This window comes from Tyto alba, unplaced genomic scaffold, assembly GCF_018691265.1.
Source record: "Tyto alba isolate M040663 unplaced genomic scaffold, T.alba_DEE_v4.0 Super-Scaffold_20000042, whole genome shotgun sequence".
In the NCBI taxonomy this organism is placed as follows: Eukaryota; Metazoa; Chordata; class Aves; order Strigiformes; family Tytonidae; genus Tyto; species Tyto alba.
The window spans coordinates 4,141,981-4,157,397 of NW_024881293.1; the positions used below are offsets into that span (position 1 = coordinate 4,141,981).

Consider the following 15,417-nt stretch of genomic DNA (forward strand, 5'->3'; position numbering starts at 1 on the left):
AACTGGTATTTTCTCTAAGAGTCCACTGGCTAGTGATGATGAGAATTAGCCCTATTGAACATCTGTCCATCTGTCTTTCTAAGTGCACTCATCGTAATATGTAGGCTCATTACAGTGAGGGATGTTGTAGTCTCCTGGCCAAAGTCCATCCTATTTCTATAAATTCCCCCCCTTGCAGTTTTAATCACGCATGGGATCTTCCTTCACTTCCTGCCTGTCCTTGGCAATTGTAGTGTATTACAGGAGCCTGGATAGGGGAAAACAGTACACACATACCAGTTTTTAGCATGCTTAAACTTCTGCCACTTCAGCCTCAGCAAGCTACAGTAACACACCTCAGTCCTTGGATTGGAACAAGCCAGCTTCTCTGTATTAAAGTCTGATTTGAGGAAAATAGGGCTAGAGATTAACTAAGCAGCAGGAGAAACTGAGAGTAGCAAAACCGAAAAGCAACAGTTAGCATTTGCACAATATCAAGTATATCAGAGCAGCAATTAGAGGTGAGGTGGGATACACTGAGAATTACGGAAGCGATGTCCAGCAAGCATCAGCCAACCCACAGTCCAGAGATCAGGCTTGCTTGGAGCTCGAGGGACGGGCTGCTGGGTGGGAAGAGTTGCAGCAGTGTGTCTCGGCAAATACAGAGCTTGCCAGGGAGCTTAGGAGATGAAGAGAGCCCTGGCTGTCAGCAATACCGCTCTCCGCTTTTTCTCCTCAGGGAATACCATCACTATGCCAACTGCCTCGGGGGCCAAAAAGCGTTTCTGGATTATTGAGGACATGTCCCCCTTTGGCAAGCGCCGCAAGACCGCATCCTCACGCAAGATGCTGGATGAAGGGATGATGCTGGAGGGCTTTCGGCGCTATGACCTCTACGAGGACTGCAAGGACTCCAGCTGCCAATTCTCTCTCAAGGTTACCCACTACCACTGCACGCGGGAGAATTGTGGCTACAAGTTCTGTGGCCGTACCCACATGTATAAGCACGCCCAGCATCATGATCGTGTTGACAACCTGGTTTTGGATGATTTCAAACGCTTCAAGTCTTCACTGAGTTGCAACTTCCCAGACTGTCAGTTCTCTGGCAATAGCACACACTTCCACTGTCTGCGTTGTGGCTTCCGCTGCACTGACAGCACTAAGGTGACAGCCCACCGTAAGCACCACGGCAAGCAGGACGTCATCAGTGCTGCTGGCTTCTGCCAGTTCAGCTCGAGCGTGGACTGCGAGGTGCCTGACTGCAAGTACAAACTCAAGTGCTCCCACTTCCATTGCACCTACCCTGGCTGCAAACACACAGTGGTGGGCATGTCACAGATGGACTCGCACAAGCGCAAACACGAGAAGCAGGAGCGAGGGGAGCTTCCTGCCATCTCTCCTGGCCCAGAGGGCCTTGCCCACTCCACTCTTGAGTATGACATCCAGAACTCTTCCATCAACCTGGACAGTTCCCTCAACCTCAGCACTGACAACAACAGCTCCCTCTTCTTCCTGCAGAACGCGGCTGGTGTGGGCCTCAATGATTCCCTGGACCTCAGCAAGAAGCAGTCAGAAGCCACTGAAGGTCCATCACCGAGCAGAGCCGGGACCACACCTCAGGAGAGGGGGGCGGTGGCATCTGGCTCCGGTGATGTGGAGGATGAGGATGACTCTTCCCAAGAGGATGAAGAGGATGATGAGGAGGAGATGAACGAAGAGGAGGAAGATGACGAAGAGGAGGAGGATGATGACGATGAGGAGGAGGATGATGAGGAGGAAGACCTGAACACAGATTCGGAAGAATCGCTGCCTGACCCTGAGGGCATGGCCACTAAAGAAGATGGAGAACCAGAGGAGGCTGCTTCTTCCACAGACCATGGTGATGCTTCCAGGCCCCAAGGCGAGCCAGCCCTTGCTCCAGCCCCAACTCCTGCTCCAGCTGCTGCCCCAGCCTCTACTGTTGCTCCAGCAGCTTCTCCTTAATCTTAAAGACAACAGCGGCAGTGGTTTGGTTTTGCTCTTACACAGAATTACTAAGAGGACCCCATGTGAGGCAAGAACAAAGATTGGGATGGCAAGTGAAAAACAAACTCCGTGCCACACACACAAGAGAGAGAGGAAGGAAGGAAACCCACACTCCTCCACAGGCCCCATAAGAGAGACAGGTTCGCAGCAGGACTGGTGCTGCATCACTTCATTCTGCAGATCACAGCACACGGGGGCAGGATGCAGCAAAAAAAATACCCTTTTTTATGGACATGAACCTTGAGGGTACCGGCTGCTTTTCCTTGCTCCCTGCATGGTGCGTGGGGCCTGTGCCCATTTGGGGACCCTTTGTTATGGGTGGGGCTCTATCCCCCCATTTTTCTTTCTGGGTTTTATTTTTCCATGTTTTCAGTTGTACGATATTAATAATCTCCACTTCTTGGAGGGGGGTGGGTGGGAACAACAGGTAATGAATTTTAGAAATATATATTTGTGTGTGTGTCTCTCTATATATAATGTACACACACACACACATATATAAAATTCAAGGAATTGGTGTCACAAAGACAACTAGCTCAGCTTTTGCCAGTGGGAAGGAGGGGTGAGGGGTGCGCACTCTCTCTCTCTCTCCACCCCTCCCCCCTTCTTTCTCCAGCATTAAATGGATGGCATCAGACAGCAAGGGTGGGAGTGGGTATTTATTGTCACATAAATGAGGACGCATTAATGAATGAGCAGGGGTGGGAATGGGACACTCCTCTGTTCTTCCAGATCCTTTTTACTATTAATGATAATAATTTTGAATGCTATTTATATTGTAAAACTTTCTCAGTCTACACTTTCTCTGTAGGACACCTCTCCTCATCCCTGCTGTTCTGCCTGTAGGGATTTAGCTGAAGTAACTTGGGAAGAACACAGCAGGCAGTTAAAGGGTCTGTCACACTGGAGGACTGGGGTTAAACTCCCATCCAGTTCCATCTCATCCCCACCCCCAGGTGCTTCCTCTCAGTTGAGGGTGAGGCGTTTTTGTGGTGCTTCAGTATCCCCATCTCAGGAGGTTGTGAGCTGACACTCTGTCCCACGGTGCAGCACAAGGAGCACCGTGCTCGCAGAAGAGCGTCCTAGCCATTAAAGCAGCCTTGAAAATACTACTTGCTCTCTGACCCAGGCAGTTGTACAGTGACAGGTATGTCCCCAGGTCCCAGGCCCTTGGCCCCAGCCTTTCACTGGGGACGGGCAAGTCTGTCTTTCTGCATGGACTGATACGGATCTCTGGTGACTTCTGGGAGAGGGTGAAGGCACCACTGTAGCGGGAGGAGAAGGCAGGCGAGCGTTCAGGATCCCACTGTGGGACATCCTGCTCAGACTGGGGGTCTCTCTTGCTCAGCCCTGGGGCGGGGAAGGGGACAACACTGTTCTGCAGCACCCGGGTAGCTGTTGGCCCAGTCACAGGTTTTGCAGCTACAAAACATGAGGCTGCTGCACTCTATGCAGCACAGAGAACTCGAAGATGGGGGGCAATGCTAGCCGAGGCCAGGATGTAGTCCAGCTAAGAATTAATGCATTTCTGGGTCCATGCTGATAAATTTTGACAAGTAGGGCTAATAGCTTGGGCACTGTATAAGCAAATGCAACTATACTGTGTTGAGACCTGCCACCTCCAGAAGCTTGGGCTTTCCCCTGGTTACAAGCTCTTCCCTGCTCTCTTTCCCTAGCCTGGTCTGGGAACACACACTACAGGATACTGTCCTGGACTCTGACAGGTGAGACAGTAGCTGTTTGACCCCAAATCCTCACCTGAGTCTGAGAGAGGGGGCTTGTTGTCTACATACACCTGGGCTCCAGAAGGACTAGCCGTACAAATTAATTCTGATAATAGTTATTTCAGTGCCAGTCTGTAAGTATACCAGCCTAGCAAAAGGTTCCTTGTGTCTGAAGTTTGTCCCTTTTTTAAAAGAAGACTTAATTATTTTTTTCTAACATCATACAGGCACCCCCTCCCCCCCAACTCCATGAGCACTTCAGCTCCAAGGGATCCCCATAATTTGTTTTTACCCTGAACAGATAAAGGCCTCAAGAACTTTAGGTTGCTTTTTTTTTTTTTTTTTTTTTAATTATTTCCCTAAGGAACTGGTGCAGATCAGGTCTGATTTATAAACAAGCAGCTCAGCTGTGTAAATGTGGGGACAGAATGTTCAGATAATGTTTCAAAAGGAAAGGCAAAAAAAAAAAAGTTGTACAGTATTTTTCCTGTAAAGGTTATTACTATATATAGAACAAAAGAGAAACCACCAATGCCAGGGGGATGAGGGGGGGGTCACCTGCCTTCTGGATAGCCCTTAGATACAGTTAATTGTGTGCAATTTTTTTCTCTTTTTTTTTTTTTTTTTTTTTTTTTTTCCCCTTCAATGTAGTGTTTGTTTGTAGGGGATGGCAGGGGAGGGGGGCCTTAATGCTACGGTTTGAGGCTGACTTCACACTCCTAGCACTGACCAGAGCTGCACGATTCCGAATTCTAACTTGAATTTTGTAGAGATGAAACAAATGAAAACAAAACAAATGAAATATTGTTATTACTAGTTTGTAGTTTATTTAATTCTTTGGAGTTCTTTCCTCTATCAGCTATTTGTGTGGCTTTTATTTTTATAGGGTTTTTTTGTTTGTTTGTTTGTTTTTGTTTTGTTTGGTATATCCCCTGCCCTCAACTGTGTGTTTTCTAGCACAACCCAATTCTTGAATATAATGAAGCTCACGTTCCTGGGGCAGAGTGAGGGAATGAGGCCCTGAATTTCTAGAAATGGGATGGGGCAAAAAAATTTTACTTTAACAGCATTTGCTGCAGGTTCTGTACTTGTACATTTTTCCCATATTCAACTACTTAGATAGTATGGTGATGGGCTCCAAGAGGAATCCTTGGATGTAACACAAGCCACATCTTGCAAAACAGATGTGTTTATTTTATACCACTGAAATCATCACGATGTGTATCAGTGACTTTTGTGGGAGCAGGATCAAGCCTACTGCCTTCAGTCCACCATCCTGCAAGGTTTACGTGACACCTGCCCGTGAGTGTTGTCACCGCGGAGGGCGAGGGGGGGCTCTGGTTTCAGTGGCAAGGCACGGGGCTCACTCGGGCCGCTTGTTTCCGTTCAGGATAGACAGGCTGTTTCCCTGCTGTTAGGAGCTGGGAACCTGCACTGCAACACAGTGTTTTTACCTCTCCCCTTTCATATCTCACCAGACTCCACTGACTGAATCACTGCACAACAGTAGGAGAAAGCAGAAGTGCGTGGAGAAAAGGGGTAAAAGATCTACCAGTAGCTCTGCTAACGCCGGCCCGCTGGGGTGGGCGCTGAGCGTAACCCGTCCTCCCGGGAGGCAGCTTGAGGCAGGGGCGGCCAGTGCAGCTGCACCAGGATCCGCGCTGGAACGGGGCCCTGTTTCACACGCCCTTCTGTGTGGCTAAGTGTGCCAGAAGGGCCTGTGGTTATCTATGCACACCATTTTCTCCCCCCAAGGCACCCTACTTCTCCCTAACATCTCAGCCTTCCTCCCAAACTTTTATCACCTCTTCTCCGGGAGCTAGCACTGGGAAGGAGATTTCTTCCCCACCAGGCTACTGCTAAATGCGACAGCGAGCAAGGCCTGATCCCCCCAGAAGGTCAGATACCCTCAGAGGACAGCGGCCACCCCACAGGCTGGCCCTACCCCCAGAGCGTGTCTTACTCAACCTTCTCCAAGTCTCGTTTCTGTAAATCTCTTACTATGTCTCTGTTCACAACAACAACAACAAAAAGTCAAGAAGGTTAACCCCGTCTTTTTATTCTGCCATGTTAAGGCTTTAATTCAGCAAAACTCTTAAGCAGATGCTTTCTGAACGGGCACAGGTTTAGGCCCGTGCTTAAGTGCTTTTCTGAACAAAGGTCTCAACAGCACAAAGATCCCTATTACAGCGAGGTGGGTTTTTTCACTTCAAGCTATCATATCAATAGGACTGTTAATACAATACTATTGAAATACGTGCTTAAAAGAATGACCAGAGAAAGCGAGGGAGATTCAACTAACTGTAGGAGGAGGGGGAAAGAGGAGAGAGGAAATGGAACTGTTCTGTCCAAAACAAGATAAAAACCAAACAAAATAAACCTTGAGATGGACCCTCCTGATTCTGCTACCATTCACTGCTGAAGAGCAAAAAAATGAAATAAAAACTATTGACTAGATTGTTCATTCTAGCCACAAAATCAACTGGATTAAAGTCTGTGTGGAAGGAATTTTGTAAAGAAAAAAAAAAATATTAAAAAAAAATTTTCCAATGTAGCAAAAAAAAAAAAAACAACTTTAAAAAACAAAATTAAAAAAAAAAAGACAAAGAGGGAGGATTCTAGCCTTTTGTAATATCCATATTGCACACTAGGACTATAAGCCATTGCTAGCTCATTTTGAATTTTAAATGTGTAATTTTTTTGTTTTGTTGTTGTTTTTTTTTTCTTTCCGTGGGGGAGGGGGGGGAATAAATGCTTGAACCACCAATGCTCTTTTTAATGTTTTATAAATATGTATGTGTATATATATAAATATAAAAATAATATGTATGCACATATATATGTGTGTGTGTATATATCTATATGTATATACATATATATAGATATATAGATATATATATAGGTTTTGAGACAAAAATGCAGAAAGTGAAAAAAAAACACCCTAAACAGGATGGTGTGCTCTGATTTACTTGAATCTGGTCTCTTCAGCACCTGCGTTATTAAGAACTGAATATTTTTCCACTTGAATTTAGTGCTATTAGAAATTTAATATATGTGTTTTATTTATTTGATTTTTTTTTGCATGACTGATGCAAGGTTTGACATTTTCACTCAATAAAAACTGGAAAAAAAAACCCAAAGTTTTAAGTGATCAAGTTGTCTTCTTGATTGAGGAGGTGTTGTATTTTTTTAAGAGCTTACAAGTCTTGGAGCAGTTTGGGTCTTTTAAAGCCCTGCAGTCCTAGTAATGGCCCTGCACCCATTTTAACAGCCACTCTTTTAGCACTAGTACTAAGGTGATAAGTGCAATAAGAACAGAATTCTCTTTATATGGACTCTGCCCTCAAGCTCTTTAAGCAGCCCTGTAGTTTTATTTTAAGTGCTTATCAGGGCTCCCGGTAGAAGTGATGCTTCCATCTCCACAATTACCTAACCTGGGACCTAGAATTAGAGATGTGACTGCTCACATTTTGACTTTCTCCTTCCTACATTGACCTGCAAACCCAGGGTGGTGAATTGGGATCCATGGTGGAACTGTGTTTGCTGTAACCCATGTGAAACCTTACACAGTCCGTCGAATCAATTGATGTCTGACTATCGCCCTAACAAAAGGGAGACAACAAGCATGAATGAAACGTCCTGGCTGCATAGATTGGGTGGGGTCTAACAAAGCTACCAATCCCCCCTGGCCTGCAATGTTGAAGCCATATACTTTGACAGAACTCAGCAAGAACACCTAAAGCTGTATGCCACGCATCAAAGAGCTGAAAGCAAGCATTCCTTACCTGGCCACGCCATAGCTTTTTCCTGCTGCAGAAACTTGTATACCACATGCGCTTGCGAAGTGCAGTGATGGCCATCTGGGATGAGAAAGTCTTTCAGGCAAAAGGGTGTCCTGAGAGCCACAGTGCGACCCAACGCTGCCTTGGTACAGCTGACCCAGCAGCCACGAGTGCTGACTGTAAAGGAACAATAGAGTAGATTAAAACCGCTGCACACTCAATACAGCTCGTCCCCACCATTCTCGTATGCAAGACCCATCCCAGGCCTGGGCACTTCCACAGCAGAGGTGGGGCTAGAACAGGCTTTTGTCACCAGCAGCCCTGCTCTGAATCAGGCAGCTGGGGACAGGCAGTAGATGCCATTTTATGAGGAAGTAAGCAAGTTACTTTGGCGGGGTGGGGGGGGGGAAATGTGTTCACAGCACATCATAAGCTCTAAAACAATTGCCCCTGTGGTATCTGCCAGGGACCAACGTGCCCCTCAGTACTCACCCCTCAGTGGAAGACCATTGCAAGGACACATCCTAACAGTCCTTGTGCAGATTTGTCCATCTAGCAAGACGGAACTCTGCACAAGAGCTGTCTCTGGGTTGACCGCCCCCCCCCCCGAGCGTTCCACCCTGCCCGGAGTTGTTCTTTCCCTGGTCAGGCACACAGACCAGCGCACATCCAGCTGCCTTCCTGAGCAGGCCAGGCCTGAGTGCCCTGGAAACGCAACTGTTCCTGCACCCCGGCAGGTATTTGGGTGACTGTGCAGCCATCCCCTCTCAGCCTCCGTCACAGCCTCTGCGGTGCCAGATGAGCTGCTCCTAGATGCTGGCTTGGCACAAAACACTGCTCTGATGCCTGTCCTGCCACAGTGCTGTTGGGGATGGGGGCAGGGGGAAAAGCAATGTCAAAGTTCTTGTTTTACCCAAAGAAAACCTGTGTGGCTCTTCCCCTGCATCTCGAAGCAGCGGGGTCTTTGCGCCTCCCTGCCACCCATCAGAGAACCCAGGAGCAGCAAAGCAGCGCTTGCCAAGCCTGATGCATTGGCAGCAGCTGCCTCCTTATTAGCAGAGAGGATTAGACTCCTCTCTCTTTCAAAGCCCCCTCGTTGCTCTGCTGCAGCTCCCAGCCATCCTGTTTTCAGATGTCATTATCTGAACATGCTCCTAATCCGACCTCGGAGCAGGGAGGTTTGTTCTCACTGGAGCTCTGCCCACAGCACACGGGCTATTTACATGATTGTGTTTCCGGGCGGGGGGGACGGGACCTGAAGACACGACTCACTGCTTGAAAGCTCTTGCTGGAACTTGCCTGCTCTCAGTGGAACTCTGACTGCACTTCATAAAAGAATGACTAAGTCACGGGAGACGCTGCAAGTTGAACTAATCAGAGCCTCACTATTGCATTCATTCCAAGCCCTCACAACTGGTGACACTGCAGTGCTGGATCCAGCCCCTGCAGTTGGTGAGCCATAGAAAGCAGCAGAGACCTAGCAAGGCTGCTTGTTCTAATGTCAGGACAAAAGCTGGGCACTTGCTGCTGCTGCTGTTATACTTTGATTACATCAAGCATACCCCTGTAACAGCATTTTTTTGTCAGGGCAGGACTCTACAGTTACACACATAGCCACAAAACTACACTGCCCGTTTTACCTAAGACACTGGATTGCCACTTTTCATCATACTACCAAGCATTCTGCAGCACCCACCAACATAGGCACCCACAGCAGGTGTATCCCCTGGCACCATCCCAAACATAAAACTCAAACAGACGAGCACTGTTTTCCCCCTCCAGACAATTCAAGACTATAAACCAATAGAGGCAGCAAAAATTCAATCACCTCAAACATAAACAAGCAGGTTTTCTAGGGCACAGACTGGGAGACCAGGTGGTTCTGCTGCTGCTTCAAATCATCTTGGTTTTTAGATGTCATTAACCAAAAAATGCCCAGTCCAGCCTTAGTGCATGGGGACCTGTCCTTGCTGGAGCCATATGGGTCAACAAGGACAGGAACAGGGACAGCAGATTATCAGTGTTGGCCAAAAATGAAGGTAATGGCCACCACGGTGGCTCAGAAAGATGATCACCACTATTCATCCAAGTGCTTCTCACAGACATTCTAGCAAGGTAGTTTTTAGAGATTACTAGGAAAATAATACTTTGGGTTATACCTCTCCTTATGTTCTAGACCTACAAGGAACAGTTTTTATACTGTGGTAGGCATTCATTTAATTTGCAGGAATCTTTCTTACAAACTCTTATCAGCTCCAAACTTAACTCCCCTTTAGTCAAGCAGCCTTCTCAGAGGGAGCTGGGAAGACCAGGATTCAGAGCAGTCGGTGTAGGGCGGCCAGCGGTCACCCCTGAGCTGCACCATCAGGTGCGCAGAGCTGGAACACGTGCCCAGCAAAATACTCCTCATAGCTTGCTCAGCTGAGTACAGAATGCAGTAATGTACATCTGTCTCTGGGAGGATATTTACTCTAGCAACACAATGCCTCCTACACCCAGACAGAAGGAAATTCAGAATTCTGATGCCTACTGGTACAGAGGAAAAGCAGCTGTTATGATGCCAAACATATACTGGGCATAACTTACAGCTTGCAAAGACCAATGCTCAACACTGACTTCCTAAGGCATAATGCCTTTAAGAAAGACCTGGAGACTTGCTAGGGCAATAGGTCTGTTAAATAAACCCATCTTTATTCCTCTAGATTAGAGAATCAAATTTGGAACTGAGCACGATTTTAGCACAGAAGAGCAGCAGTCAAGTCCCTGGGTATGAGTACGGCTGAGGTGCCCCCAGGAGCCCAGTTTCAGAGGAATCCATAAGGCAGGAAAGGGGAACTACACATGTGCTGCTGCAGCTTTAGAGAAGCCTACTGTTGAGAAAATAGTGCACGCCTCTGATCGGGAGGCAGGACTGGAAACGCCTAGATCCCTTAGAAGACTAGCAAGTTATTCTAACACATCCTCTTCCCTGTAACAGGACAGGAGGCCAGAAGTAGAAATTTTGATAGAACACAGACACAAAAGGGAAAAAGGGAAAAAACATTCACACAATGCAGAAAAAATTAATTAAGCCAGCTTTTGGTACTGTCTATGTTGCTCGGGTATGGGAGCCAAGATAGAAACCAGCCATTAACAGATAACAACTAGCTAATAGATAATAAATGCCTTGAGACTTCCTGGAAAGAAATATTTTCACTGGGCATTGGGTATAATAACACAAAGCAAGAGAGAAGTATTATGACACAGAAGTGAACAAGAGAGCGTGGACCAAACGTTTAAAGCTAAGTCCTTCACTTGACTTCTAAAATCTCCTTCACAGTTCTGCAAAAACCTGTTCCAAGAAGTAGGGTTGTGAACCAACAATCCTGGTACATACAGACTGCATCAACTGCCTGTGTCACAGCTGAGCTCTGCATTTGCACTTCTGGGCTACTGCACACAGGCACAAAATTGTGTTCACAAACCTGCAGGTGCTTTTTCTGAAGACCATGGGAAACCCTTTTAAAGAAGAAGCTCTTGGGGAAAGGGAAGGAGAGGAGGTATAAGCAAATATGTGTGTTCCCCCCCCCCCCTCCCCCAATCTGCATGCAATCTGCATAGAAGACTAAAGCTTTCAAACATGACAATAAAATCTCACATCATCTTCAAGGGGAAGATGAACTTTAAAGACTTCTCTGAAAGTCAATGAGCAGCTTGTACCTATTCCAAACAAAAAAGCATATAGATTGTTGGGAATGTTTGGGAGTTTTACATACGTGCACACATGCACACACACACACACACACACACAAATAAATAAATAATTTATGTCTTTCTCTATAAATCAAGGCAGAACATAGTTTAATATGACCAAACTTGGAAAGAGTGAGAGCGTGCATGAATATATCCTTACACAAGACTTGCACATGCACAGCTACAGCAAAATATCCAAGTTTACCTAATACTTGTGTGGGGACAAGGAAAGTATGCCAGTTTTGGTGAAAGCATGCAATAGCATGTAAGGGAATTGCATGTGTGATATTTCCTATACCTGGTATATTTTATGGGTATCTATAAAAAGGTAAGGATAGGCAAGATGCTTTTGAGTTGCAGGCACTGTTATGTGGAAATCCAACATTCAGACAGGAAGCCCCTGCTTTTTGTGTCTGTCTGCTGTCCTGAACAAACTTCCAGTACCTGAAAGCTCACACCACCTAACTCCGGAGGCAACAACCTCTACCAAAGGGGTGAGGGCAAAGGGAAGAAAGGCACTGAACAGCATTTGCAGGTACAGTAGGTGTTAGAAGGGATGACAAGTTCTTCATGCCAGCCCTGGGGCAGTGAGCTCACTGCAGTTCCTAACATACATCTTCCCTTACAAGGGCTAAACGTTTGCTCAGAAGATAGGAACACAGCCCCTCCAGAGGCAGATCCCTTCATTTCACCTGGGGGAAGCAGGGTGCTCTGGCCACTAGTCCGGCTCTTGCCCCTGAAGTGCTCCAGACCCATCCTGGCTGAGGAGGGGTGGCCAACAGAGGCAGCTTCCCTCCTTCCTTTTGCTCTTTTTTGGCAGGGAAATTCTTAAACAAACAAATGAAGAAACACTGAGGATTTAAGTAAACAGACAAAGATTTATCTGACAGGCAGACTGAGCCTTTCCCTGCCCCCTTCCCTTCCCACAGGGCAGGGTGCCGCCTTGTACTCTCGCTGTGAAGCCAGCTACCAACAGCATTTGCCCCCAGCCCTTGCAGTCACCCGCAACCCCTAGGACCCTCCCGTGATCCCAGGCCGCAGCTGAGCTCTGCCTAAACATCAGAACTCTATAGTCTGAGACATGAAAGAGGGTAAAACAAAGCCATTTGGTCTGTGGACAAAGCAAGTTAGAGAGCCCCTCGCAGAGAAGCGAGCTCATTCGTTCAGCGACCAGGCACTAACTAGCCCTGCAAGTCACATCTCGGCTCGAGCCAGTTGTGCCCACGAAATGGAAGGGAACTGGCTCTGAGCTGGAGGCAGCACTGTGTCTACGCTGGCAACAGCCACCGTGCAGAGGTGGTTCCCCACAGCTGACACAGCCCCTCCACATCCCCTCTGCAGACCCACGGAGGGGACACCCGCTGCCGCAGCATTCACTACGCCTCTCTGTTTTACACAAATGAGCACACTCCGCCTGCGGCTTTTAGAGTTGGGGAAAAAAGGTTAGAAACATGCAATAGCGTGATGTTCCAGTTTCAGTTGAAAGACCAGGCTGCAGCTAGCTCATTCTGGGGAACAGAAGAGACTGCAAAGCAAGAGGGAGCCCCAACCTCCATCTCACACCCAAAACTTGCTGGCTGCTGCAGTGGAAGAGTTGGTATTACTGTGCAGCAATGCACAGGCACAAAACCATACAAGTAAGCAGGCAAATAGGCATGCAGAGATGAAATCTACTGTTGATACTGTAAGAGGGCAGGAAGCAAAGAATAGTTCATCTACATAGGAAAGCCGCAGCAATTTAGCACAGTCTTTTGTGCATGCACGTATCATTTGAAACTGCTTAAGTAAAGCAAATCTGTTCAAAGAGATGGAAGAATGTCCACCCAAGAATTTGCTCTGGTTTAATTAAATCAGTTAAAGAAATTAATTTTAAAGAGGTGTTACTCTAGCTTCACACAGATAAAACCTCAGTACTAGCTTACAGAAGCAGATGGATAAAGTTGGAAGAAGTCTGTTTCTGAATTGTTAGAAAGAAAAAGGAAAGAGCAGTAGGCATTAGGAGACAGGCAGGCATGACGGAAGACTGAAAAACCAACAACAGGGATGCTGTACACAACAGACATGCCAAGCAGACAAAGTGACTGAGACATACAAGCAGGTTGGCGAAGTGACAGACACAAAAAGAAAAATAGGCAACAAATAAGCCAGTTGTACTTCTAGATCCTCTGAGTCAGCCCTATCCAGCCAATCACCTTCTCACTCAGGAGACAGAGTCCTAAAGAAAAGCAAGTATTTTACCTAAAACAGAAAAAAATACGTCAAATCCCCCCACGTCCCTCTTCAAGCATGTTCTTGCAGCCAGCATCATAAAAAAATATCTCATTATTTGCACAAATATAAAAGAAAAAAAATGCTGAAGGGTTAAATCCTTCAGCAGATGCAGAAAAGAAGGGGTTGGTGGGAAAACAGGGCTGTTCTTCTAAGATGCTCCATACTGTAAGTAACCCCTGAGCAGTCCTTGCAAAGCATTTGGGGAGATTTTTAGTCTGAAAGACACTTTACAAAAATAAATTGCAATTGAGTTTAATAATCTTCCCCTTTTCAGAAAGGGCCTGACAGATGCTGCCTAGTGCTCACTTCTGCCCCATTTCAAATATTTTTACCTTATTTGGATGAAATATATTATTTTTCTAATGAAAGGAGGTTGGTTTTTTTTTTTTTTTTTTTTTCTCCAAAGAGCTGGTTTTTCCTTCGTCCAGCTGGTGCCTTTATTAGGTTAGTGCTTGCTCCCTTTTGGGGATGGGACTGTTTTTTTCCTTGAGCTGGGAGAGACCATGCCAGCCCCTCAATCTACACGTGCGCAGTTAAGAGCTTCTACTGCACAGCAAGTGGAGGAGTTCAGCCCTGCCCTCCATCTTCCCTCTTCGCTTATACCCTGAAATTCACCTTAGGCACATTTCCGTATTTTATTTCATTTTCTGAGAGCATACATAGTGGTAAGAGCCAGCCTTTCATCAGCGTATGTGGCCACAGCTCTAAAGGTGCCTTACAGAAGCTGACTCCTGAGGAAGCAGCAGTGTCTGGGGATAAGATGATAAAAAGGAAAATGAAGAAATCTGGAAGCTCCCTCCTATGCCCTCAGGTAAATCATTTCCTATGTTTCACCTCCAGCAACCCTTTACTTATGTTTTCAGTCCCTGGAGGCCAAGCCCCTCTCTTGCTTTGCACTTGCATACCACTCAGTTCAGCCTAGAAGACTCTCAGCTCAAGCTTAACATCAGTTTTTGGTGTGCAGGGTCACCACCACATACAATCTGTGCTTAACATAAAACACCACCACACAGAAGGGACCTCCCAAAGCTTCCTGTTGTCAAAACCCTTGGGAAACGCTTGTGCTCCACAACCTGCAGGGTGTGGAGGGTCTTAGTCAAGCATGGACACCCTGACTTTAACACAATGGGTTTGCAACAAAAAGCTGCTCTGGACCTGCTGTCTAGTCTTTTTTTTCCCCAAGCATCACACTGCCCCACCAAAGGAAAAGCAAAGGCGGCCTCCATTTCTGTAGCAGGCACTGCAGAGGAAAGCAAGGGAGTAGACCCAGACTGGGTTTTTGGACAGCCTGGGTTTTTTGCCAGCCCCCTCCCTGCTGCAGGCAACAGCCCAGCATATACCATGCTTCCTCCCACCAGTACACATCAGTATGGACCCTCTGGCAACTCTTCTAACAAACCCCAGAGCAGGGTGAAGCGGCCACAGGAAATGCAGCCAGTTCCCCCACTCTCTTGAAGACAAAATCAAGAAAGAACATAGTTAACTAAAAAGCACTTACTTGCCTGAAGAACCCGAGTTGCAGTAAGCAAAGGCCAGATCTAAAATGTCTGCCTCCAAGGCAGGCTGCTCCAGGACAGGAGGGCAGCTCCTCTCGCGCAGCTGTGCAGTTCAGGCTATCAGGGGACAGTGGCTACAGCTGTGTGGTGTGCTGCAGCCTGGCACTGCCAGCAACGGGGGCTGGGGCTCTCCCTCTGGGGCACAGCAGTTCGTGGGGGTTGGGGGGTTTTGTGTAAGCTGCAGGACCTAGCATGAAACCTGGTTCCCAAAGTTGGCTTTCTCTGCAACTTGTCTTTGTCACATCTCTGTATTTACCAGCCAGTATTTTTTACCATCACATGTGGAAACTGAGGCACACTTGTAAGTAAAACATTTTGCAAAACTTCATGCAGCAAAGCGGCAAGATC

General features: G+C 46.9%; 1 protein-coding gene and 1 long non-coding RNA gene across 4 annotated transcripts in view; one reads left to right on the forward strand and one right to left on the reverse strand.

Moving 5' to 3' along the window:
• The window catches only part of CASZ1 (castor zinc finger 1), a 97,753-nt gene extending 90,885 nt beyond the window's left edge, over positions 1 to 6,868 (forward strand). The window contains 1 exon segment of the mRNA XM_042795137.1: positions 719 to 6,868. Coding sequence (XP_042651071.1) covers positions 719 to 1,962 — 1,244 coding nt within the window. The 3' untranslated portion in view covers positions 1,963 to 6,868.
• Positions 1 to 15,119, reverse strand: part of LOC116965273 — a 45,258-nt gene extending 30,139 nt beyond the window's left edge. For all 3 annotated transcript variants that reach the window (XR_004409236.2, XR_004409237.2, XR_006165529.1), the window contains exons 1-2: positions 15,012 to 15,119; positions 7,514 to 7,687 (exon numbers count right to left, since the gene is read on the reverse strand). This is a non-coding gene — a long non-coding RNA (uncharacterized LOC116965273). The remainder of the gene's footprint in view (positions 1 to 7,513; positions 7,688 to 15,011) is intronic.
• Between the last annotated feature and the right edge of the window lie 298 nt (positions 15,120 to 15,417).